Here is a 27951-nt window from a genome sequence, read left to right on the forward strand (position 1 = left end):
CTATACCAGATTTTTTTTTTCACTTCCATTTGCATGGAATGTCTTTTTCCATCTCTTCACTTTTAGTCACTATGTGTCTTTAGGTCTGGAATGAGTCTCTTGTAGGCAGCATATAGATGGATCTTACAGTTTTCTCTGCTCCGATCTATTCTTGCTCTCTTCTCTTGTAGTTTGATGGCTCTCTTTAGTATTGTACTTGGATTTCTTTGTCGTTTTTGTTTGTGTATCTGTCATTGGTTTTGGATTTGTGGCTGCCATTGGGTTCATATATAACATTTTATGTGTATAGTAGTCTATATTAATTGTAGCTTAAGTTTGACCATTCTGAAAACACTAAATTTACTACTTCCTCCATGTTTCATGTATATGGTATATTTTGCCTCTTTACTAATATTTTCTTTTCAAAGATAAAATAGTTTTCAGATAACTATTCTGAAAGCACTAAACTTAGTATTCCCTCCATTTTTCATGTATATGGTATATCTTACATGTTTACATCTTTTACTAATTTTTGTAGATATGATTGGTTTTATTACTTTTGTGGTCCAGCCTCTCCGTACTGATTTAATAAGTGATCAGTCTACTTCTTTTATTATATCTGTATTTGCCTGTGAAATTTTTTCTTTTCCTAGTTTTCTTAATTCTGACTATGGCCTTTTCTTTCTACTCAAAGCATTCCCTATAATATTTTTTGTAAGACTGGTTTAATGGCGATGAAATTCCTTAACTTTTGTTTTTCTGGGAACCTCATTATCTCTCCTTCAGTTCTACACGATAACCTTGCCAGGTAGATTATTCTTGGCTGTAGGTTTTTTCCTTTCTGCATTTGGAGTTTATCGTGCCACTCCCTTCTGGCCTGCAAAGCTCCTGCTAAAAAATCAGCTGATTGCCTTATGGGGTTTCCTTTGTATGTAACTGCTTTTCTTTTGTTGCTTTTAATATTCTTTTAATTTTTGCAATTTTAATTATTATGAGTCTTGGTGTGAACTTCACTGGGTTCATTTTGTTTCAGGCTTCTGTTCTTTAAAGGCCCTGCTATATACATGTTATCCACTTGACCCCACTTCCAGTAGCACTGTGAAGGAAAAGAGAACTTGCGGGTATTCTTTTATGTTTTCGCATTTTTTCTCTAGTCTTACTTCTTTTTATAATTTATACTCTAATTATGTGTGAAAAAGAGTTTGATTATCATCCCCATTTAAGGGATGAAGAAACTGATGCTCAGTGATTTAAGTAGTTGTGTAGGTTTAAAAAATGGATTTCAGACTAGAGCCCAGCTCTTCTAAAACACTAGGCCTTAAAAAAATTATTTTTACATTAATTCAATGCCATCATCTTTTTTCCTTTTAATTCTAAAAGTTAGGAGATTAGTAGAAAAGTTGTGTGACTGAATTACTGAATTAGAGTATGTAATCTGAGCAAATCTGCTTTTTTTGTGGGCAGTTTAAATGAGAAATGTGAGTGAAGAATCTGGAAGAATGGTTAGCTTACAATGACCCTCTGATTTACAGATCTGAGAAAGTTAGAATTTGGCAACTTAAACTTTCTATTTTACTTCATTTAACCATTTATTATGAAAATTTCCAATCATATCCAAAAATAGAGAAAATTATATTATATCCTCATGTACCCATAACTCAGCTTCAATAGTTAATTCATAGCCACCTGATTTCATACATAATTCCTCTCCCTATTCACATATCTGCATTCAGATATTTTTGAAGCAATTCCCAGACATCATTTTATTTAATTTGAACCATTAAAAATGTTATATTTGAGTTTAACTTGTGCTCTTATGTCTATTTGTGTCATAGATATTTGGTCCAGTTCTTAGTATTTGACCAGTTCTTTTCCCTCTTGACTGTGAGGTTTATTGAAAACAAAATTCCAGTACACATCTTCTTTAAGAAGATGGGTCCCAACAGACTTCCCAAAGATTGTCAGCTGCATATAGCGTATTCTTTTTGCCACTTGCCATTTGCCATTTCTTATCAGTGGTTCTGGTGGCAGACCCCATGTGGGGCTAGAAAAAGGTGTTCCCAGTTGGCACGCTATAAACTGACTTAAGAATTGGTCTTGGAACAATGGTTTATTTATTGGAAGTTTCTGCTGAATGGCAAAGCTATAATTAAATTAACCCCTGGACACCTATTAATTGGCAAGTTCGAATACATGATAAAATTATGTTTCCTTTTGCTATAAAACTTAGAGAATGGAGGAACCCACTATAGAATGCACTTTCGACAGCAGGCAAAGTATAATTGGTTGTTGCTATTTGCTACATTGATTGATGTCATGAATAGCCATAGGAAGAAAGGAGCTAATAAGTAAGAATGTAAAAAAGTTTTAAGGAAATGATACTTTAATTTAATTTAACTTTAATTTATCTTTTCCTAGGACATTTGCTCATCATCTCTTTGGACCTAGTACTTGGAAACTTTACTGATTATTAAAGCTGGTGTGATGAGTGTGCTAATGAGTGTATGTGCCTGGGCCTATCTGTGTGCTCTGAGTGTTTGGCCTATCCTGACTACTGACCTCTATATCCCTATTTCTGTTGACTAAGAACTGTTTTTGATTAGAAATCTTTATGAAATTTGCAAAGATCTAAGTAGGGAAGTATAGTGTCAGCACTCTTTTCTTCTCTAGAGCATTATTTTTGGGATTCTTTTCATTTGGCTTGCTGAGAAAGAGCAGTCCTATTAATAGTGATCTTTCAGATATGTTTGTTGCAGTGTTTAATGCTTTTTCTTTCCCATGGAGATAAAAACGAGATGGAACTTTTTAGTGTTCCCTTCCAGCACAGCCTCAGCTCTGTAAATATCTCAGTTGAGAAAATATTGATACTGCTTATTTGAAAATTCAGCAAAGTAGAGTTTAAGGTAATGGACAAAGGCCCGTGTGTGTGTGTGTGTGTGTACAGTGATTGAATATATTAGAGTAATACTCAGACCACCTTTTGCTGTACTTTCTACTTTAAAAGGACTACATTTTTTTCTTTAAGTTATATCCAAGTTAATTAGCATATTGTGTAATAATGATTTCAGGAGTAGAATCCAGTGATTCATCCCCTACATAGAACACCCAGTGCTCACCCAACAAGTGTCCTCCTTAATGCCCCTTGCCCATTTAGCCTATTCCCCCTCTCCAAAACCCCTCCAGCAACCCTGAGTTTGTTCTCTATATTTAAGTCTGTTATGTTTTGTCCTCATCCCTATTTTTTGCTTCCCTTCTTTTATGTTCATCTGTTTTGTATCTTAAGTTCCACATATGATTGAAGTTGTTTATAGATATTTGTATTTCTGTGATTGATTTCAATTAACATAATAATCTCTAGTTCCATCCATGTTGCAAATGGCAAGATTTCATTCTTTTTGATTGCCAAGTAATATTCCATTGTGCGTGTGGTTTCTAAAGATAGTGCTACTTAAAATCTTTTTCTTTAATGTTTATTTTTGAGAGAGGAGAGACAGAGCACAAGTGGGGAAAGGGCAGAGAGAGAGGGGGGAGGTGGGGAGATACAGAATCCAAAGTAGGCTCCAGACTCTGAGCTGTCAGCACAGAGCCTGACTCAGGGCTTGAACCCACTGTCAGTGCTATTTTTGATGCCAATAGAGATTTCTTGACAAAATCAATAGAAAAAGAGAAATTTAACACAGATTTAGTGTTGGATGTCTTAAACCTTTTCAAGACTATTTGGAAAACAATACTAGGTTGTAATCAGAGGAATGATGTATTCTGACTAAATTAGAAAAAGATCCCTCTTGCTGTTGAGTTGAGAATAGTCTCTAGGGGGCAGGAATAGAGATAAGGATACCTTTCTGTATTCCTGGTAAGAAATGCTGGAGGTGCTGGTGAAATGTTGAGAAGTGGTCAGATTGTGACTGTATTTTGAAGATAGAGCCAATAGAATTTTTATCAGATTTGGGTGTAGGATATGAGGACATGAATTAAATATGTATTAAATGTTTTAAAATCAAGCACACCCTCCTATTCCACACACTTTGACCTAGCAATTCCACCTTTAAAATATTAGTTTAAGGGGCACCTGGGTGGCTCAGTCGGTTAGGCCTCCGACTTGAGCTCAGGTCAGATCTCATGTTCGTGGGTTCGAGCCCCGCGTCAGGCTCTGTGCGGGCAGCTAGCCCAGAGCCTGGAGCTTGCTTCCGGTTCTGTGTCTCCTTCTCTCTCTGCCCCTCCCCCTCTCATGCTCTGTCTCTGTCTGTATCAAAAATAAATAAAACATTAAAAAATTAAAAAAAAATAAAATAAAATATTAGTGTAAGAAAATAACCACATGTCCGGAGGATTGGCCAAATAATTGTTGGTAGATCTGTAAGCAGAAAGAGTCCGGAGTCTCCAAAAAAAGAAACAAAATGTTTGTGACATAAGAGAGGTCATTTTAAGCCCCTAGCCATCTTCCTCACTCTTCACCCCCAAGGTCTGTGCCCTACTTGCCCAAGCACACTTCCTTGGACTTTCTAGGAGAACTTTCTCAGAACTTTCTTGGAGGTTAGAATTACAAAGAAATGCAAAAACCTCATAGTTAAGGATTTTAAAGGAACAAATGGAATGCAAAAACTAACAGTCTCTACCAGGCCAGGAAACAGCATAACCATCTCAGAGGCAATAAATCAGTAGTAAAAACTTCCAGTGCCGTTTAATAACTAAGCAAAGTTCTGCATTTTTTCCCTGAGATAAAGAGCCCAAAACTCCATCTAGTTTATACAGGCTCTCAGAGCATGTCCAAAGCCCCTCCTCTGACAGTTCCCTCTGCTTCATTATATTAAAATCTCCATCCTAGGAAGAGTACAGGGCTCATTAAACATAACACAGGATGCATGTGAAGGCCTGTTTTCTAAGTACCCGCATGCAGTCTTATGCCTGCCTTTATATGCGATGACGCAGTTCCCTTTCTGAATATTCATCCGATCCCTAAATAAAAGGAACGCACTGGGATGCCTGGGTGGCTCAGTCAGTTAAGCGTCCAGCTCTTGATTTCCGTCACGATCTCATGGTTCCTGGGTTTGAGCCCCACATTGGGCTCCACACTGACTGTGCGGAGTCTGCTTGGGATCCTCTCTCTCCCTTTCTCTCTGCCCCTTTCTTGCTCTTGTGAGGGCACTCTCTCTCTCAAAATAAATAGATAAACTTAAAAAAAATTAAAAGCAAGAAAAAATGAACCCATTCTCCCCTGCTCAGGGACTCACTGCTTTGGAAGTTATTCTCCCTGATCTCTTTATTTGCTGCAAATAGTTTCCTTTGTGTGACACCTCTCTATCTGGTCTCTACCTGCAACTTAGCAAAGAGCAAACCCACATTGGTTTAGTTATTGATCCTTTCAGTAAAGTTATTAGGCAACCATTAAAGTGATTTACAAGTATGTTTCTGGATACGGAAATATGTTAAGATATTTCTGGGTTTTGTCTTGTTAGGTATTTTACTGAGAATTTGGAGGTATTTTAATGGGAAGTTACTATACTTCTCATTAGTTGCTGCTATAGTAACTTGAAGGTCTATCATGTTAGCTTTCGGTTGGTGAATATTTTGTATCTGATATGTGCTTAGGGAAGATTTCAGAGAGGTAGTTATCTTGTTTTTATACAATTGAATTTTAAATTATTGTACAAATAATTTTTGAAAGAAGTTGACTCATTTATTTGTCACATATTGAATTCTGACATATATCAGAGGTTAAGTTAAATGTAATTTAAAATATGTATAGACCTAAATTTTACCAAAAAGCTTTGCCATTTTAGAGTGATTTCCTAGTGATTACTGCTCTTCTCTCAAGCAGCATGCTTTACGTACCTTGTACCCCACAAACAAATGGAATTTGCTAGAGGATTCATTCCTGTATAATTACCTAAAGTGAAAGCAACCATTATTAGAGTTAATTGCATCCCTAAGAGCACTTCTTTTTGCTTCACTAAGTAAGTTGTTTGGTTTGTTCAGATCGAAATGAATTTTTATTTCATCTCAGTGTTCATAAAATGGAAAACATGAGATAATTTTCCTAAGATCATTTATTTGCTCTTCTCAGTAGTACCCATTATTTATTTAATGTATTCCTATTACCACTGAATTTATCACCACTAAAAAATGTTTGATCAGAAACATCTATTGGAAGATTTAGAAGAAAATATTCTCCTATTTTTGGTCTTCGGCCATCTTTCTTTCCTGTCCCCCCATGTTTCTTTTCAAATTTCTCTTAATTAAAAATTCTTGTTTAAAAATTAAAAAATTTTTGTGTTATTTATTTTTGAGAGAGAGACAGAGAGACAGAGAGAGAGCACAAGCAGGAGAGGGGCAGAGAGAGAGGGAGACAGAATCTGAAGCAGGCTCCAGGTTCCAAGCACAGAGCCTGATGTGGGGCTCAAACTCATGAACTGCAAGTTGATGACTTGAGCCAAAGTTATACGTTTAACTGACTGAGCCACCAGGTGCCCCACTTTTTTGTTTGTTTGTTTGGTTTGATCTTAAAGATTATTGTACAGTAAAATAAACTTTTTCTTTTGGTACTTAGTTCTGTGAATTTTAATGCATATATTGATTCATGTAACAACTATAGCAGTCAGGACACAGAATAGTTCTGTAGTATCAGAAAACTCTATGTCCCTTTAAAGTTACAGTTTTCTGGCATCCAGTGATCTATAGTTTTGTCTTTTTGAGAGTATTTTATAAATAGAATTATTTTTTAAGACTGGCTTCTCTCATTCAGCATGCATAATACCTTTGGGATTCACCCAAGTTTGTTGTGTGTATCAAGAGTTTCTTCCTTTTGGGGTGCCTGGGTGGCTCAGTTGGTCGAGCATCCAGCTTCGGCTCAGCTCATGATCTCGCAGTTTGTGGGTTTGAGCCCCGCATCAGGCTCTGTACTGACAGCTAGCTCAGAGCCTGGAACCTGTCTTCAGATTCTGTGTCTCCCCCTCTCTCTGACCCTTTCCTGCTCAAACTGTCTCTCTCTCAAAAATAAATAAAATATTTAAAAAAAAAGAATTTGTTCCTTTTTATTGCTGAGTAGTCTACCAGCAGTGGATATACCACAGTTTATCTGGGTTTTCACATTGAAGGACGTTGGGTTTGTTTTCAGTTTTTGGTGATTGTGAGTAGGGCTGCTATAGACATTCATGTGCAGATTTTATGGTGAACGTAGATTTCACTTCTGTAGGATAAAACTCAGTAGTAGGGTAAGTATATGTTTACATTATTAGAATCTGCAGAACATCCTTTCAGATGTAACATTGTGTATTTCTAGAAACGTGTGAGTTCAATTGTTCCTCATTCTCATCAGCACTTGATATTGTCAGTGTTTTTTATTTTAGCCATTCTATTAAGTGTATAGTGTTTTTTAAAAAATATATTATTGAGATGTAATCCACATAACCAAAAAATTCTCCACAGTCTAGGTTTAGAACATTTTCTTCACCCCAAAAGGAAACTACATAGTAATCACTTTCATCTTCCCTCTCCCTTCAGCCCCAGGAAACTACTGATTTTTCTGTCTACAGATTTGCCTGTTTTGGACATTTCATATAAATGGAATCATATATGATCTTTTATGAGTTGCTTTAATCAATTCTCATAACGTTTTTCAAGGTTTGTCTATATCGAATTGTGTATCAGTACTTCTCTCCTTCTAGCCATAGCTGGATAATACTCCATTGTATGGATATGCCATATTTTGTTTATCCATCTGTCAGTTGATGGATATTGGGGTTGCTATTTTTTTAGCTGTGAATAATGATGCTGTGAACATTAGTTTTTCTGTGAACACATGATTTTAGTTCTCTTGTGTGGAATTGCTGGATCATATGCTAGCTAGTTCTAAATTTATACTTTTGAGGACCTGCCAAACTTTTCTAAAGTGACTGTGCCACTTTACAGTTCCACCCACCAGCAGTATATGAGTATTCCAGTTTCTCCACATCTTTATCAACACTTGTTATTATCTGTGTTTTTAAAATTTTTATTAAAAAATTTTTTTAACACTTATTTTTGAGAGACAGAGAGAGACAGTGTGATCAGGGAAGGGTCAAAGAGAGAGAGGGACACACAGAATCCGAAGCAGGCTGTCAGCTGCTGAGCTGTCAGCACAGAGCCCGATGCGGGGCTCGAACCCACGAACTTTGAGATCATGACCTGAGCCGAAGTTGGACACTTAACCAACTGAGCCACCCAGGCACCCCATATTATCTGTGTTTTTTATTGTAGCCATCTAATAGGTATAAATGCTATTCCATTGTGGTTTTGATTTCCGTTTCCTAAAGAGATGCTATTGAACATCTTCTCAAGTGCACATTGACCATTTATATATCTTCTTTGGAGAAATATCTGTACAGATTTTTTTTTCTGATTTCTTAATAGGTTTTTGACCTTAAACAAATTTTTTTTAATTTTTTTTATGTTTTATTAATTTTTAATACAGAGAGAGACAGAGCCTGAGAGGGGGATGGGCAGAGAGAGAAGGAGACACAGAACTGGAAGCAGGCTCCAGGCTCTGAGCTAGCTGTTAGCACAGAGCCTGACCTGGGGCTCGAACCCACGAAAGTGAGATCTGTCTGACCTGAGCTGAAGCCGGAGGCTTAACTGACTGAGCCACCCAGGTGCCCCTAAAAAATTTTTTAAAAATTTAAATTTACATCCAAGTTAGCACATGGTGCAATAATGATTTCAGGAGTAGATTCCAGTGATTCATCCCCTGCTCATCCCAATGTTTCTTTAATGCCCCTTATCCATTTAGCTCATCACCCCCATCCACAGCCCCTCCAGCAACTCTCAGTTCTCTATATTCAAGAGTCTCTTATGTTTTGTCTCTCTCCCCGTTTTTATATTATTTTTGCTTTCCCTCCCTTAATGTTCATCTGTTTTGTTTCTTAAATTCCACATGTGAGTGAAGTCATATGATATTTGTCTTTTTCTAACTAACTTATTTTGCTTAGCATAATATCTTCTAGTTCTGTCCACATTGTTAGAAATGGTAGGGTTTCATTCTTTCTGATTGCCGAGTAATACCACACACACACACACACACACACACACACACACACACACCACATCTTCTTTATCCATTCATCTGTTGATGGACATTTGGGCTCTTCCCTTACTTTGGCTCTTGTCAGTAGCACGACTATAAACATTGGGGTGCTTGTGCCCCTTTGAAACAGCACACATGCATCCTTTGGATATATACCTAGTAGTGCAATTGCTGGGTCATAGGGTAGTTCTAGTTTTAATTTTTTGAGGAACCTCCATACTGTTTTCCAGAGTGGCTGCACCATTTTGCATTCCCACCAGCAATGCAAAAGAGATCCTCTTTCTCAGCATCCTTGCCAACATCTGTTGTTGCCCGAGTTGTTAATTGTAACAGGTGTGAGATGGTATCTCATTGTGGTTTTAATTTGTATTTTCCTTGATGGTGAATTTGATTATTTATCTTTATTGTTGAATTGTAGTAGTTCTTTATATATTCTGGATAGAAGACCTTTTAGGTATGCGATTTGTATATATTTTCTCCCATTTTTTAAATTTGTCCCTTTCAGATTGGTGTTCTTTGAAGCACAAATGTTTTTAAATGTGATGCTATCTACTTTATCTGTTTTTTTTTAATGTTTTATTTATTTTTGATACAGAGAAGACAGAGCATGAGAGGGGGAAGGGCTGAGAGAGAAGGAATCATAGAATCGGAAGCCGGCTTCAGGCTCTGAGCTAGCTGTCTGCACAGAGCCTGATGCGGGGCTCAAACCCACGAGCGTGAGATATGACCTGAGCCGAAGCCGGAGGCTTAACGGACTGAGCCACCCAGGCGCCCCTACTTTATCTGTTTTTAATTTGTCTCTTGTACTTTTGATCTTGTATCTAAGAAACTATGGCCACAAAGATTTACACTTCTGTTTTCTTTTCAGAGTTTTATAGTTTTAGTTCTTACATTTAGGTTTCCAGTTCATTTTGAGTAAATTTTCGTGAATAGGTTTTCAACTTCATTCTTTCACATGTGGACATCCAGTTTTTTTAGCACCATTTGTTGAAAAGGTTGCTCTTTCCTCACATCAAAGCATGCTCAACATCATGAGTTGTCAGGGAGTTGCAAATCAAAACTGTAATGAGATATTACCTCACTTGTCAGAACGGCTAAAATAAACAAACAAACACAAGAAAACAGTTAAGTGTTGATGAGGATGTGGACAAAAAGGAACCCTTGGGCACTGTTGGTGGGAATGTAAACTGGTATAGCTATTGTAGAAAACAGTATGGAGTTTCCTCAAAAAGATAAACATAGAGCTACCCTACAGCTAGTAATTAAACTACTGGGTATTTTACCCCAAACTACAACAACAGTGATTCAAAGGGGTACATGCACACCCTCGTGTTTATAGCAGCATTATTTCCACTAGCCAAGATACAGAGGCAGTCCAGTGTTCATTGATAGATGAATGGATAAAGAAGTGGGAGATACACACACACACACACACACACACACACACATACACACACACACACATGTGTATATAAATATATATATATATGTAGATAGATAGATACACATATATACATACAATGGAAAATTATTCAGCCATAAAAAGAATGAAATCTTGACATTTGCAACAACATGGATATAGCTAGAAAGTATAATGCTAAGTGTGAAATAAGCCAGTCAGAGAAAGGCACATACCATATGATTTCACCCATATGTGGAATTTAAGAAACAAAACAAACAAACAAAGAAAAAAACAAAAAAAAAGTAGAAACCAAGAAACAAACTCTTAACTATAGAGGACAAACTGATGGTTACCGGAGGGGTGATAGGTGGGAGATGGGGGAAGTACATGAAGGGGATTACAGTGTACTTTTCATGATGAGCACTGAGTAATGTGTAGAAGTGTTGAATCACTATATTGTAAACCTGAAACTCATGTAACACTGTATGTTAACTATAGTGGAATAAAAATTAAAAATGTGATTAAATAAAAGAAAATCAATTGACCATAAAGGTAGAGGTGTATTACTGGATTTGTAATTCTGTTCCATTCATCTGTATGCTTGTTTTTATGCCAGCACTACATTGTCTTCATTTACTGTAGTTTTGTAGTTTTGAGATTGGGAATTGTGAATATTCAGCATTGTTCTTTTTCAAGATGGTTTTGGCCAGAGTGAGAGTGTATAAATCTAAGTAGGATTAAGTCACTCCCTGCTTAAAAATATTTAAATCAGTCACATCTGATTGCATCTATCATAAAATTTCATATCCCTAAGCTGATCCACCAGATTTATGATCTGACCCCTACTCATCTTTCCAGTTTCATCATTCACCTTTTCTTCTTGCTCACTGCTTTACCCAGCTCCTTGGAAGCTTTAAAATGCCTTCCATTCCAGGGCTTTTGCATATCCATTTGCTTTTGCTTAGAATGCTCATTTTTGCTTTACCTAGTTCCTACTCACTGTTCAGATTTCTACCTAAATGTCATTTTAAAAATGTTGTTTTTCATGTCCCTTTTCTTTTCCATTCCATTTTCTATATTACTCTTTTCTCTCCATTGTTTTCTTTTCACTCTACCTGCCCCGTTTTAAATTGAATACTAGTATAACATGTTAAGTGTGTCTTCTATATCATGAATTCAGCTTTTTGCATAGATATTTCAATGCTATGTTGCTACCAATGTTTTTTTTTTTCCTTTAAATTAGGCTCCATGCTCAGCAATGCAGGACTTGAACTCACGAATTTGAGATCAAGAGCTGAGCTGATTTTAAAACTAGGATGCTTAACCTACTAAGCCACCTGGGTGCCCCACTACCAGTGTCCTTAATTAATGCTTCCCCCCCCCCCCCGCAGTCTTTTTTAAAACTAATTAGTTAATTAATTAATTAATTAATTTTTGAGAGACAGAGAGAGACAATGTGAGCAGGGGAGGGTCAGAGAGAGAGGGAGACACAGAATCTGAAGCAGGCTCCAGGCTCAGCTAGCAGTCAGCACAGAGACCAATGCGGGGCTCGAACCCACGAACCGTGAGATCATGACCCGAGCTGAAGCTGGATGCTTAACTGACTGAGCCACCCAGGTGCCCCCCACTGCAGTCTTTTCTTATTAAGCTGATCTTTTAATCTCAACCTGTAATCACTTCATGGTTTCTTGTTACAGCTTTATGGTGAAGTACAGTGCCTAGCACAGCAATATGTGTTCAAAAATGTGACTAAGCGAATAACTACATGAGAAAACAAAAACCAGACCTTGGTGTGGCCTACTGAGACTATCAAAATATTTTTCTAGGAAAGTATTCTTAAAAAAAAAAAAAACCAAAAACAAGAAGGCCAGCTATGTTGACGTATAACTTTTGTACCATAAGACTTATCCATTCTAAGGGTCAAATTCAGTGATTTTTAGTAGATTTTATAGGGTTGTGCAACTCTCATAACAGTCCAGTTTTAGAACATTTCCATTACTGTAAAAAGTCCCCTCATGCCTATTTGTCATTAAATTCCTGCTTCCACCTCCTGCTTTCTGTCTCTATAAATTTGCCTTTTATGGACATTTCATATAAATGTACACTGATATAGCTGCTCAGATACATACACACGTAAAATTATTTTCATTTTTAAGCATGGCTTTCTAGGGATTGCTTTCCTATCAGCACAGTTCATTGGACAGTGGTTGTGCTCAGACATCTGAAGCCAGTGTGGCTTTTCATCTGCCAGTGGATCTGCATGTGGGTAGAGGAGCACATTTAAAGTTCAGGCCATTTGCAAATCTGCACTGGTGTTTACTTTGCTGTCATTCCTTTCGTGTCTCCTCTGCCTCCATGCACCTCTGAGCCGGCATGGAGCTTGCCAGTCATGCCTGCAAAGTGACACTGCTAGAGCTGCCCGTCCTCCTTGCTCACCTCCGCCTGGAACATCACTTACACTGGCAGCACAGCTGGGCGCCTGTATTATTCACCACTCCAAAATGAGTGACTCCCCTTGATCCTGGGAACAAAGCCACCAGTCTTCATAGTTTCCCTGCTTCGCCCTGCTCTGCAGAACCTCTGTCCTGCGAAGTGAGTGGATGGTGGGGTGGGAATAGTCTTAGGGAAGAATGCCATAGGTTCTCATTGTTCTTCAACATTTAGCAGTTTTTCAAACATAGATGCTGCTTAGGTTGTTGTGTTTCTTTGGTTGATTTCCAGAGGACTGACAGGATTTTTGTCAATTTCATCTTTTGGGGGTTTTTTTGGCGGGGGGGGGGGGGGAGACTTCCCTTCTCACTAGTTCATAGCTAGATGTCCTGCCTCTCAGAGGTCTTCTTTTTTTAGTATAGCTAGTCATTTCCCCAGGTGTACTTACTATTAGGAGGCATATAAGGAAGGGAGAATTTTTAAGGAATTAGCTCATGTTATTGAGGTGCTGGCATTTCTCAAATCTATGGAGCAGTCTGGCCGGGAAGAGTTGATGGTAGCTTTGAGTCCAAATTCTGCAGGGCAGCAGGCTGGAAATTCAGGTAGAGTTTCTGTGTTGCTGTCTTGAAGATAATTCCTTTTTCTTCTGTAAACCTGTCTTTTCTCCTAAGGACTTCAGTTGTTGGATGAAGCCCACTCGTATTATGAAGGGTAATCTGCTTTAATCACAGTCTGTTGATTTGTTAATTGTATCTAACAAAAACCTTCACAGCAACATCTAGACCAAACCAGTGTTCTGACCACACAGTGGACGCTGTAATGGCTTAGCCAAGTTGACATACAACATTAACCATCACACTTGCCCTCTGAGGATTCAGGGTACATTTTTTTTAGTATAGGTATAGTGTGATTGCTGTCTGCTTCATAGTGTATATCCTTGCTCCAGCTAAACTAGCATTTACTTAGTATGTGTATTTTACATATGCATAATATATGTTTTACATACATGCCCTTGCTTCTACACATCGACATCTTTGGTCATAGAGTATCTTTAGCTTAGAATACTCTGTGTATCTAAACCTTCTCTGTTCATCTGAAGGCTAGATCACAGACACACATATAATTGTCTTTGTACAGCACACACCAGTTCTTCTGAACTACTTCTTCTTACCTAAATATGCTGTGTTCGTCATGCCATTGTGCTTTTGCCCACAGGTCCCTACTGCTTAGAGTGCCTCTCCCCCTTATTTTCTGTAAGGCTTTTATAGATTCCTCTGGTGGACATTATACTCTTGTTGTTTATTTCTACTAAGGCACTGATTTCATTTTGTTGTCATTGTTTACATATCTGTCCATGAGACTGTTTCCTGAGAGCAGGGGTTAGTGCACTGCTGTCTTTTTCAAAGCTTATCTTCAGCCACACCCAAGTGTCTGGCCTATAGTATCTAAATAATAGTTTGTGGGATGAATACACTGAATATTTGTTAAAGGTTTGGAAGTTGTATATTTCTTTAATTTCTCTTTAGGGTAGAATGTGGAGATAATGACTTCTTGAGGATAAAGCAGATCTGAATACCTGAGATGAGCCTTGGGTTAGACTCCAAACATACTTGGTCATATTAAATATTTGCATGACTCATTGATAGAGATAGTTTTATTTATTTTTCCATTTTGTGGAGGGTACATAGCTTCAGAATTGTCACATTAAGAAATGCTGTTTCTGACTAGAAATGATTTATTTTTGCTTGCACTTGTGTATACGTGTGTTCTAAGAATATCACAGCATGTAAGACTGCTTTAGCTTCTTTCAAAATGTAATGGTGATCACTGATGACTAATTTGTAAACAACCTTAATGTGATGATAAAATAGCTTTTTCCTTTTCCCATTAGATGTTGATCATCTTTCTGAAGTAGAGTCTCCATGGCCTGAACATTTTCTGAATATTATTTTGAGCAGAATATCTGTTTAATAACAAGATAACCACATCAAGATGGTTGGAAAACTGAAGCAGAACTTACTATTGGCATGTCTGGTTATTAGTTCTGTGACTGTGTTTTACTTGGGCCAACACGCCATGGAATGTCATCACCGAATAGAAGAACGTAGCCAGCCCCTCAAATTGGAGAGCACAAAGACCACTGTGAGAACTGGCCTGGACATCAAAGTGAATAAAACCTTTGCCTATCACAAAGATATGCCTTTGATATTTATTGGAGGTGTGCCCCGGAGTGGAACCACACTCATGAGGGCCATGCTAGATGCACACCCCGATATTCGCTGTGGAGAGGAAACCAGAGTCATTCCCCGAATCCTGGCCCTGAAGCAGATGTGGTCACGGTCAAGTAAAGAGAAAATACGCTTGGATGAGGCGGGTGTTACTGATGAAGTGCTAGATTCTGCCATGCAAGCCTTCTTACTAGAAATTATTGTTAAGCATGGGGAACCAGCCCCTTATTTATGTAATAAAGATCCTTTTGCCCTGAAATCCTTAACTTACCTTGCTAGGTTATTCCCTAATGCCAAATTTCTCCTCATGGTCCGAGACGGCCGGGCATCAGTACATTCAATGATTTCTCGGAAAGTTACAATAGCCGGCTTCGACCTGAACAGCTATAGAGACTGTTTGACCAAGTGGAATCGTGCCATAGAGACCATGTACAACCAGTGTATGGAGGTTGGCTATAAAAAATGCATGTTAGTTCATTATGAACAACTTGTCTTACATCCTGAACGGTGGATGAGAACACTCTTAAAGTTCCTTCATATTCCATGGAACTACTCAGTATTACATCATGAAGAGATGATTGGGAAAGCTGGGGGAGTATCTCTGTCAAAGTGAGTAGAAGTTGTTTTGTTTTGCTTTTTGACCCTATACTCAGGTAGTAAAGATTGTGTGTGTGTGTGTGTGTTTAAACTACAGATCTTTTCTGGAACAGATATAACTTCATCAATGAGTTTTTTAAAATATTTTTTTAAATGTTTATTCTTGAGAGAGAGACAGAGCATGAGCAGGGGAGGGGCAGAGAGAGAGAGGGAGACATAGAATCTGAAGCAGGCTCCAGGCTCCAAGCTGTCAGCACAGAGCCTGACGTGCAGCTCGAACCCATAAACTGTGAGATCATGACCTGAGCTAAAGTGGGACACTTAACCTACTGAGCCACCCAGGTGCCCCTTTCAATGTGTTGTTTTAAAAATTATTTATAGACGCTTTCATTTATTTAATTCATTTGTATTTTGTGAATTCTGGTCCTTATTTATTTGATAAAAGCTAACCCAATGTATAGCAGTGAAAAGTATTTTTCACAGACCTCAGGCTTTAACGGACATCATTCAATTTTAATTCTATTAATTCAATTTTTAATTCCTAGGTAGTTTTATTAATAACGATAGTTGGCTTTTATATGGATTAAGGTTAATATGAGGAGAAGTATCTAACGTGTTGGTGAGCAAGTGATGAATTCTAAGCATTTAGGAATTTTTAGTGATAGAGAAATATAAAAACTAAAATTATCTAACCCGGTCCCTTCATTTTACAGGTAAGAAGACTCAGTCAGAAAACAGAAACGATTTACTCAAATTGAGTTGGAAAGAATTAGAATCTGTACCTTGGTCTCAATGGGGTAGTGCTGTTTTCCATGACATTTTATAACACATAGTACTTCTTTTGTCATCTGATGGATCTTGATTTTTATAAAAGGGTAGAGAACTCCAAAATTTGGAAGTAAGCTTCCCTAATCCATACAGGAAGTTCTTTAGATTCAAATACTTCTAAAACTATTGCATTTTTCTTTCTTTCTCATGAAGTAGTGACTGGGGTACCCTGACTTGATCTGACAACCTGGTTTGATGATTCATATACCTAGAATAAGAATATGAAAAATGGAAACTACTGTTAAATTCAGGTAGCATATCCTAATGAGGAAGAAGTTGGGTGTAACTAACTTTTATTTTATTTATTATCTTTTTCCATTCATGAAAATGCTGTTAAAAAAAGAAAACAAACAGCGTACTTCCTTGCTCCTACCAGGGAATATCTTTTTGATTTCTTTTTTCAATGTATAGAACTTGGACAGTGTTATTCCTGATGTAAATAATTTGAAAGGAACAGCTGCATTTCTGCACCTAGCTTACAAGTAGGATGATAAATTATTAGGAATTATCACTCTACTGGCTCTGGGCTCTTTTTTTATCAACTTAAAGAGAATTATAGCCCTAGCTGCTGTCATCACAGTTCATTGTTCTTTCTATATAATAGACCATAACTAATTTGTAATCACCTGTATTCACTTTATGTGCTTGTATGTTGGCCCAGAGATTCTGATGCTGGCTCCTTCTGGTAATATAAAGTAATGCTAAATCCCTCTCCTTTCACCACCCCAGTGTCTCCAAGGAGGGATTAAGGAGATATGCTCAAGTAAATTTGGGTGGAAATCAGGACAAGATCATTTTACATATATAATTACTATCTTTAACGCAAATGTGAAGACCAAGGAAATTCATAGAAATTACAAACAAATGGATTTTAGAAAGGGAAGAGACCTTACTTAATATTTAGTATTCAAAATGGAGACCCACTTAGGTTCTGTGCATTTTCAAGAACCACACATGGCAAAACCATGACTAGAACTTCCAATGCTTATTCTAAGATTCTTGGTATTATATGAGGTTTTTTTAAAAATAAGGAATACTTGTATACTAAATGCACAGATATTCTGTGTATGATTTGATGAATGTTTATATCTGTATATACTTGTATAATACCATTGGTATAAAAATATGGAAAATTCCCAGCACCCGTAGGCTCCTTCATGCTCCTTCTCGGTTACCATTCTCCTCAACCGAAAAGTAACCACTGTTTCAGCCTGTATTGCCAGAGATGCTATGATATTGTATAGGAAGTTTAGAAATAGCCTTGCTTGTTTTTGAACTTTCCATAAATGCAAGCATGCCTATTTATTATTTTTTGGCTGGCTTCTTTCATTTAACATTGGATATACCCATAACACTGCAAATAGCAGCCATTGATTTTTTCATTGGTATGTAATATTTCAATGTATAAATATAACACAGTTTATCCTTTGCTCCTTTGGTAAACATTTGGTGTTTCCAGGTTGGGGCTATTGTGGATAAAGTTGCTAACACCGTTTTTGCACATTACTGTTGATGGACACAACATTATATCTGTCTTTAACAGATAATTGTTTTCCACAGTGTCTGTACCATTAATGTGTGGCTATTCTATATACGAATGTATTTTTATTGCTTTGCATCTTTGTTAACACTTGGTATTCTCAGTCCTTTTAATTTTAGCAGGGCTACAACTATTTTTTAAACTTAAAAGCAAAACAAAATAACAGCATTTGAATTCCTTTTTGAAACAGATCTTCCTAGAGTCCCACTCTAAAACAGATAAAAACAGAGCTAGTTTGTTTAAGGCAGGTCCAATCTAGGATGCATTGCTTCTTTTAAGGGTGAGTCTCTGCTCTCAAAAAGAGCTATTTGGGAGATGAGGCAGAAACATACAGAATTATTTAATTAATAAGTACCAAGTTGTAAATATTTCATGTTAGTTGAGAGTTGTGACCATAAGGAATGCATAGCCCAGAGTCAGTCATCCTGTGTGCTTTGCCTTTTTATAAACATTTTTATTCCGGGAAATTTTTTTAATGTTAAAGTAAGTATTTAATATTTATTTTAATATTATTTAGTACTAAAATATTGGAAATATTTATGCAGTTTTGAAGGCTTGAAGATATCACCAGATGGCTCAGGATCACATGCAGAAATTGTTGAAGACAGTGATAAGGAAAGCCTTCACATTTCTACCTGCCTCATTTTGCTAACTATGAAAGTTAACCTTTCCTTTGCTGAGGAATTTCCAGTTATTTTCAGTTAGAGTGGTACCTCCTGGCTCCCTGGTCAGTTCCAGTTACCGGAGAAGCATAGGGTAATCATCCGCTAGCATATGTAAGAATTTCTCTAGGAAAGAATTTGGTTGAAGAAAGCATTCTTTCATACTGAGATGGTGAAGGGAGTCTTCATTAGAGACTACTGAATATAGGATAGGCTTTTTTTTTTTTTTAACTGAATATAAATTAAAGCAAAGTAATGAGTGGGGAAGGGATGAAAACAGATTACTTTGGGTGGCTGATTAGTTCTGTAGTAAGGTACAACTATAGAATTTTAGATACACTATTTATTATGTTTTTAGATAGCCATTTCAAGTCCAGTAGTAGAACTAGTTTCTCCAGTGACTGATGTTATAACTTTGTCGTTTTGAATACTATGTTCTATTTTAATAAATTATTCTCCCATACTCTTCAATTTCATATTAAATTGAGCTATAGTCTTGAGTATGATGACTCCAAAATACAATACAGAATTTGCTGATCTCTTTTATTTCTTCCAAACTAATAGAGAATAGAAAAAAATGAGGTATTTCTAAATGTCTTTTTGCCTTTCAAGAAATGTTTGTACAGTAAAGTAGAGGGGAGTACGTTTTAAGGAAAATACCTTATGCAAATTCTAGAAGAATTTTGCAAGTGATTGAATATGGAGTAGGATTTTTTTAATTAGTGAATGGTATCTACTGCTGATGCCTGCTGCTCCAGTATTTTGAGTAGGAAATGGAAATAAAGTTTGAGGCTATTTACATTAACTTCTTCTCATGAATGTGGAATTTTTGAGGAATTTCAGTAATTTCCATCTGGGAACATTCAGGAAGTTTCTAGAGTATACAGCATGATTCCTGCTTTTAAACTCATTAAGGTACCCTAAAATGGCCTGGAACAAATAAAAGTCATCAAGAACAATAACAAAAAAGTGCACCACGGTATACTTAAGAATAACTAAAATAGAAAAGTAATCTAGGATCAGTAAACAAGTTTATTAGGACAAAAGAGCAAAGTCAGAAAGACAAAAAATATATAATGGTAACCCTTAACCAGAACCAAAGAATCACAACTACAATTCAGAGACAAGTTATCTGTTCTTGGGACAGAAAAAAAGATATATAAATATTAAGCACAAATAGGTTAGAAGAAAAAAGAGCAGTGGTAAGTAAAAGAGAACAAATAGTAATTGGCACTCTGAAGCTTCTAGTAAGTAAAGCAGAAAGAAAACTAGAAATCAGATCCAGAACAAAGTATTCAATAACAAAAACTCAATTGAGTAAATCTTAAAGGTTTAATTAGCTGCATTGATCAGTTCTTGAATCTGGCAGAATCCCAGCTAGCAAGTGGAGGGTAACTCCAAAAGGCTACAGAGTAAGGAAAGGTTTTTAAAGGTATAGAGCTAGTGGAAAGGAAATTATTAGCAAGAATCTATTGTTATAGACAAGGTTGCCCTCCTAACAGGAATTGAAGGGACCTATCAGTAAATTTGTTAGTGCCGACCAGGAAATTCCCATGTTGACTGCTTAAAGGTTACATTTCAGGGGGTGTGAAACTGCAGTTAGATTAGGTATTGTCTTTTTTTTTTTTTATAAGAACCAATTAAAAAAATTTTTTTACATTTATTTATTATTGAGACAGAAACAGAGCGTAAGTGGGGAAGGGGCAGAGAGAGAGGGAAACACAGAATCTGAAGCAGGCTCCAGGCTCCAAGGCTCTGAGCTGTCAGCACAGAGCCTGACGTGGGGCTCAAATCCACAAACCATGAGATCACGACCTGAGCCAAAGTCAGATGCTTAACAGACTGAGCCACCCAGGCACCCTTAGAACCAATTTTTTAATTTGCTCTTTGCTTGCATTTGAAGTATTTCTCAGTGACAACCTTGGCCTGAGACCCTGTGACCACAGAACTGCATCCAGCTACTTTGGTGGGTTGTCCCTCTGTTGCCATCGACCTTAATTAGGTTGATTCGATGTTGAGCACAAAGGGCTTACGCGAAACTTGACTTACATAGTCTAATCACAGTTGAATGCAAGCACACAAAGATGGGCATGGTGCCTGTCAGCTTACCATGCTAGGTCATCTTGGATGAAGGCTGTCTTCAGTGACTCTTGTAAAGAAGCGTTAACATTCATTACACCTCCAGCCACAATGAGTCCCTCTGCCATGGTGGTGGGTTACCCCTGCAGCTGAATCTTGAGTGCCCCTGAGCCTCTGCCTCCATACTTTGGAAAGAAAGGTATTAAGTGTTGGTTTACTGACTTTGAGGCCTTCCTCAATCCAAGTGACACCATTTTGGCCTTGTGGTTTTCTTTTTAAAAAGATTAAATAAATAGGTGAAAGCAATGCAAAACACGTTTTTGGAAATGGAGCTATTCCTAAGTGGAAAGAATAGTTAATAAATTTAGAATAATAATAAGTTTCTTTTTAGTTTCCAAAATGGAATTTAGTTTGAAAATTTAAAAAATGTTTATAATATAGGACTAAAAGAGAAGGATAACAAAATGTCCACTTGAAAATTTTCTGAAATTTAAGGCTAGGAAGAATATTATGATCAAGTTAAGAGAAAGACAGGCTCTGTTCACGCAAATGATGATCACTTCTATAGCATGTAAAATTAGTGGCATGCAAGTTAGGATTACCACAACTCTACCAGCTCATATTAAAATATCCCAGAAAAATTTTATAAATGCTTTTTTTTAAATTACTTTGGGCTACGTACCCTTTGTGAAGGCAGTAAGCCTACCTTTATAAATCTGGTTGTTAATTGAATATTAGCTAAGAGCAATACTTTTGTAATTGTGGAAATCGCTGTTCATGTATTACAAATGGAAGAGATAAGTAGCTGAGAAGGTTAACTACATAAATAAGGAATGCAGTTGACAGCAGAACAGGTTGCAAAAGCAAAAGAGCAGAGGAAAAATTGTATCTCAGACTAATGAATGTGAAGAAGCAGAGCAAGAATGTTAATAAAGCACAGTGTTTACTTTTCTTGAAGACTATGGCATTTGATGGCAAAAAGCAGAAATTGGGTATTAGTCATTAATTTAGATTAGGTGTCTTTTCAAAAAATAGAGATCTAAAATAACCATGATTTTAAATAAAATAGTGGCTGTTATATAAAAGAAGGCGGACCAAGGCATGTTTGGAAGCCCTGTAGTCATCCGGCATTTAGGCTGCTTCCAGCTTTTGGCTCTTTCAGCCCCGTAGTCCAGGTTGGAGCTCCACTCGTATCATCTGTGTCCTTAAGTAGCAGGGTGGGGGATAGGCTGGGCATATAAGAAGGGGCAATTAATGTATTTTTTAGAACATTTCCTATCAGTTTCTTTCATTGCCTTACATTCCAGGTAGCCCTTCTCCTTGCATTCTATTGGCCATAAAAAAAAAAAAAGGTTAGAGAATGTAGTCTTTATTCTAAGTGACCATGTGCCCAACCAAGAGTTGGTGTTTCTTTTACCAAGGAGAATAGACTGGATATTGGGATAGGCAAATAGCTATCTCTGCTATTTCACTGCGTACCTACCATGTGCCAGATACAGTGTTAAGGTCTCTGCCTTAAAGGTACACATGATCAAATAGAAGATAGAGATTCATATAGAATACATGTTAAGTATTATGGGAAACTAAGAAGAGGTAACGTGCAGTGTTCAGGAAGGCCTTCCTGGAGATTGTTTATCAAACTGAGAAATAAAGTAGTGTTTCTTGACCTTGGCACTTTTGACATTGGGCCAGATAATTCTTTGTTGTGGGGTTGTCCTGTCCATTGTGGGATGTAGCAGCATCCCTGGCCTCTACTCAGTAGATACCAGTAGCAAACCCCCTCCCCACTCTTGTGACAATCCAAAATGTTTCCAGACATTGCCAAATGCCCCGTCTCCCCTCCTGTTGAGAATCATTGACCTAAAGGGTAAGTAGCTCAACAAATAAAGGGAAGAACATTCAGTTTTGACTTGCAGGATAAGGTGCTCCCTGGGTGACCCATGGCTAGAGCGCTGTAGTTGTTCCTTGACTGTCCAGGGTGTCTTTCTCTTCTTCCTTAGCCAAATGAGCCATCAGGTGATATTATTCCTGTGTCTAATTCCAGTCCTGCAGTGTCCAAAAAGAAAAGATGGGTTGGAAGGCTTCTTGTGGCATGACTCCTGGCCCAACCTAGGGGCAGGCACAAAAGGACCTAGGGAACAATTGGACCCTGTTACACCTGACCTATGGACTCTGCCCTTCCACCATACAATGAAAGTCACCTACACGCAATCCCGCCTGGGCCCAGAATGTAGCATTTGTTTAAGAGCCTAATATAGTCTAATAAAAATTTTAAAACATAAAGTAAAGTGAAACAAGGCAGTAATCACTTGGAAGTTACTATATGGACAAGTTCTCAAAGATAAACATCTAGGGGCACCTGGTGGCTCAGGTTGAGTGCCCACCTTCAGCTCAGGTCATAATCTCATGCATGGTTCATAGGTTTGAGTTCTGCATCGGTCTCTGCTGACAACTCAGAGCCTGGAGCCTGCTTCAGATTCTGTGTCTCCTTCTCTCTCTCTCTCTCTCTCTCTCTCTCTCTCTCTCTTTCTCTCTCCTCTCTCTCTCTCTCACACAAAAATAAACATTAAACATTAAAAAAAATTTTTTTTAAGTGAGAAACATCTCAAAGTGTGGTATTTATGAGGAACTATAAGCAGTTTGGTGTTGCTAGAAAGTTCATTTCCAGGGAAGAAGTGGTAGGAAATAAAGCTTGAGAGAGTTGATTGGGAGCAGGCTGTGGAGGGCCTTCTTTTTTATGCTAAAGATCTTGAATTTTATCCTGTAGACCAGTTGCTTGCAAACTTCTCTTATTAGTGGGACACTCATTTCACATCTCATGAGGAGCCTTAGTACCTAAAGTACATAGAAGTGGAGTGGGTTTGGTTGAGGCAACATTTAATTTTGCTTGGATTTAACAAAACTGAAGTGAAACTCATAGAATTGTAAAATTTCTATTTTGTTTTTAAGAGGAAAAAAATTAATATAACATCCTCCAAAATTTATAGGAATGAAAAAAATTTTAAGAGTTTGGGACTATAATAGTTTCTAAGAACATTTAGTAAGTGTTAGTTTGACTTTATTAAAAAAGAAAATTCAACGATCTAATTGGCTTTGTTAAATGATTCTTGAATCAGGCAGCATCCCATCTAGCAAGTAGAGGGGAGCTCCATTGAGCTACCCGAAAAGAAGGTTTTCAAAGGCAGAGAGGGGTCATAAAATAAAAGAAAGGAAGGAATGCATTGTTTAGGCAAGGTAGCCTTCCTAAGGGGAGTGGAAGGGGTCCTTCAGTAATTCCTAGTACTGACCAGGAAATTCTGTGCTGACTAGTTAAAGGTTCCATTCCTGGCAGTTTGAAACCGCAGTTAGAGTGGCTATTAAGGCTTGGTTTCCTGACTTGGGCTTTAACCTAAATGACACCATTTTGGGCCTGTGGTTTTCCTTTTAACAATTATCCCCTCCCCCTTTTGATCAGACTCTCATCTTAACTGAGAGATATGATAAAAATTTAAGGTATTAGCACCATTCTCAGCTACCACTCTATAGTTCTTAGCAATTTTTGTTGATCCTTTGTGTGGCATTCATAGGTCATAACATTTTTGCTCTACCACTACTTGCTCACATAAAAGATAATCAAGGGCTATTCTTTCATGAAGAACAACTTTGGCCAGAGGGTCTAAAGATACCTTTGTTGGGAAGCTATTATTTTAGTAGCAGATTCTGCAACAATCTTAAGAATTAAGGAGTTAAGAAGTAAGGAATTAAGTTCCTTATCATAGCTTCATTTACATTTACCAAAGAAGTAGGCACCTGCCAAAATGAGTGAATCCTGAATCATGAAAGCCTCCTTTCAGCTCATGATGTAAACTCAACCAATAAGTTGTCTTCTGGCTGAACTAAAAGGTCATTCTAACTTCCAGAGATTAACCCCTCTTAGCAGTGGCCTGGGAGAGAAAAATGAGAGCATTATCTTTCCGGGCCAGTAGCAGAGTAAAGGAAAGGAAAAACAGAAAATGTTTCATATTCTGTTAAAATAGGAAGTCTTAAAAAAATTTTTTTTAAATATTTATTTTTGAGAGAGAGATACAGAATGTGAGTGGGGGAGGGTCAGAGAGAGAGAGGGAGACACAGAATCTGAAGCAGGCTCCAGGCTCTGAGCTGTCAGCACAGAGTCTGATGCGGGGCTTGAACCCACAAACTGTGAGATCATAGCCTGAGCTGAAGTCAGCAGCTTAGCTGGCTGAGCCACTCAGGCACCCCAAGAAGTAGGAAGTCCCGATTCACCGTTTTGGGTGGAAGCAGTCTACCTTCATGTCACCTACTTCTCTTCCTTGTAATTTGATTTGGAGGTCTCCAGTGTCTGTATAGGACAGTTTCTGTCACATGGAGCCTTTAGCTGTGTGTTGTGTACTCAAGGCTTACCATCTTCTAGTTTTGCAGATCAGTGTCAATGGCCAGGAGCACTGGTAAGGTTATTTCCAGTGGCACTCAAGAGCTGTTTTGCTCTGATGTTTCCAAAATACTTAATCACCCAGATCTAAACTGTGATCTTTGATTTGGGATCCAGAGAGGCGTCTTTAACCTGTTGATGACAGGCTTGAACATATAAGACATTAGAGACTTAACAGAAGGTTGTGTATTCCTGGGATTCCAAGAAATTTGCAAAGTTTTTGTTAAGGTTTGTATGATTTGCCCAGTGAAGTGGATGCCTCAATCACTGGAGATTCTAGAAGGTATATCCCAAGTGGGAAACACGTTTTTTAACCCCCCTTCCCCACCCTTCACTGTGAGGGCATCAGCTTTGTGGCAGGAAAAGGCTTTAACGTATCTGGAAAACATACATAAAAAAACAAGACATATTGGTAACTCATATGAAGTAGCAGTTGAGTGAAATCTAGCTGTAGGTTCAAAGGGTCCAGGGAGAGAAGAAAGTCTGAGGCCTCTAGAGACAAAAGTAGTTTTTTCAGGATTATGGACCTGAGAAATAGACATTGCTGGTAGACTGTTTATGCAATTTTTAAAGTTTCCTCACTAATGTCTATATATGAATCATCTTAATGCACCATGGTGGATGAAGGAAGCTAGGAAGAACTAAATGGGTGTCTTGGTTTTACCATAGTTCCAACTGTTCATTTATTGCCATTGTTTATCGACCTTAATGTCTCTGATTCAGGAGCATACTGTTGTCTTGTTACAGTGAGGGGTCATTTTTTGCAGCGGCAGAATGGACGTCATCCACATGTATCACAGCCTTTAGTCTGTCGCTGTTGCCTTTCATGAAAGTCCGCTTGATTACACACTAAAATTTTTTATGATTTCTTTTCTACAAATCTTTTATAGCTTTCTTTTTTACATTCGGATTTTGCTCAGAGTCTTCCCTCTTTATATAACCAGTTTCAAAAATAAGTAAATAACCAGTTTCATTTTTGGACAAAATTACTTTCTTTTCTTTCAACAAAAATATTATTTCTATTTTTCAGACTTTTTCTAGTCAAAGACACATATCCACTTTCCTTGCATACAGAGTTGTTTCCCTTATTTCCAGTAGTCTTAAAAAAAATTTTTTTTAATGTTTACTCATTTTAGGGGGGAGATAGAGAGCTAATGAGGGGGGTGCAGAAAGACACACACACACACACACACACACACACACACACACACACACACACAGAATCTGAAGCAAGCTCCAGGCTCTGAGCTGTCAGCACAGAGCCTGATGCAGAGCTCAAACTCATGAACTGTGAGATCATGACCTGAGCCGAAGTTGGACGCTCAACTGACTGAGCCACCCAGGCACCCCTCTAGTAGTCTTAATTACATTTATTAGGATTCTTAATTCTTAGAACCCTTAATTTCTAGTGAAAGTTAATAAGTAAACAACTGTGAACTGTTATACCAGCACTCTTCAGATTTGAAAATTTATGAATATATTTTATAATTTCTAGAAGCATATGCCTTTTTTCATTTTACCAGTATAGTACTAACACACCCAAATATCTTCTAGTTTCTCTTGTAAGAAGCCCAAAGTAGTTAAGCCTGTGTTCAGTAAGTAATGTTGTAGTATTTCTTTTTATTTGGAAATAATCTAGATATTTAAAGAATTTATCATTCAGCCTAATTTAGCAACCCTTAAGGTTTTAAGGTTACCAAAAAGATTTGGGAAAACTATTTAAGTAGACATAAATGTTGCTGAAAAGTTCATTTATAAACTTTTGCTTACATATATTTACTTGTTTTTAATAAATATGTTTAGATTACCCACAAAAAAAGTCATTAAACATTAAACAAAGACATTATCCCAAGCTATTATTTTTTTGTTCATAGATCTTGTAAGGGATAATATGAATTTATGTGGCTTAGGTAGAATAAAAGTTTTTTATTTAGTGTTGATAACTCTAAACATGTCTGTTTTAAGTAAATCATCAACCTTGAACTTTTGCTTATATATAGGATTTTTTTTTCAGATTATATGAACTTGAAAAACATTTGGGTTAGTTTCTATTTTTTTGAGAGCTTTAGAATGCCCAATCCTTATAAGCACTTGTCTGCAAACCAACTAATTAGAGCCCTTCACAAATTAATTTTAGCAGTACTATCCAGAGACAGACAATATCTCACATTTATTACATATACGCAAATAACGAATGCAAAGACTTTATAATTACTAATATTTGTGGAGAAGATTTTTAAGATTTATATTTGTCCCTGAAATTTATCTTAAGGAGACTGCTAGAGCTTAGGAGCCCTTTTAGCAGTTTGTATTTTATTTTATTTGCTGAATTATTTTTAAAAGTTTGCATTTTATTTTTATTCACTTAATTTTTTGCCAGTTTGTATTTTGTTTTCATAATAATAATTATTATTATTTTAATGTATATTTTTGAGAGAGAAAGAGAGAGACAGAGCGTGAGCAGGGGAGGAGCAGAGAGAGAAGGAGACACGGAATCAAAGCAGGCTCCAGCTCTGAGCTGTCAGCGCAGAGCCTGATGCTGGGCTCAAACTCACAGACCACGAGATCTTGAACTGAAGTCTGAGGCTAAATTAACCGACTGAACCTCCCAGGCGCCCCAGGAGTTTATATTTTAAAAAGATCTTTTTCCCCTTTCCCCTTCTTTTGGAGGTGATTGTGGACTGTGTTTATAACTCCAAGGGACCGAAAGAGTGTTAAG

The 27951-nt window shown here is 37.3% G+C and overlaps 1 protein-coding gene across 1 annotated transcript in view; it reads left to right on the top strand.

Annotated features, from left to right (window-relative positions):
• Window positions 1-27951, top strand: part of TPST1 (tyrosylprotein sulfotransferase 1) — a 103358-nt gene that overhangs the window by 29481 nt on the left and 45926 nt on the right. The window contains exon 2 of the mRNA XM_029945717.1: window positions 14761-15706. Coding sequence (XP_029801577.1) covers window positions 14862-15706 — 845 coding nt within the window. The 5' untranslated portion in view covers window positions 14761-14861. The remainder of the gene's footprint in view (window positions 1-14760; window positions 15707-27951) is intronic.

This window comes from Suricata suricatta, chromosome 8 (genome assembly GCF_006229205.1).
Source record: "Suricata suricatta isolate VVHF042 chromosome 8, meerkat_22Aug2017_6uvM2_HiC, whole genome shotgun sequence".
NCBI lineage: Eukaryota > Metazoa > Chordata > Mammalia > Carnivora > Herpestidae > Suricata > Suricata suricatta.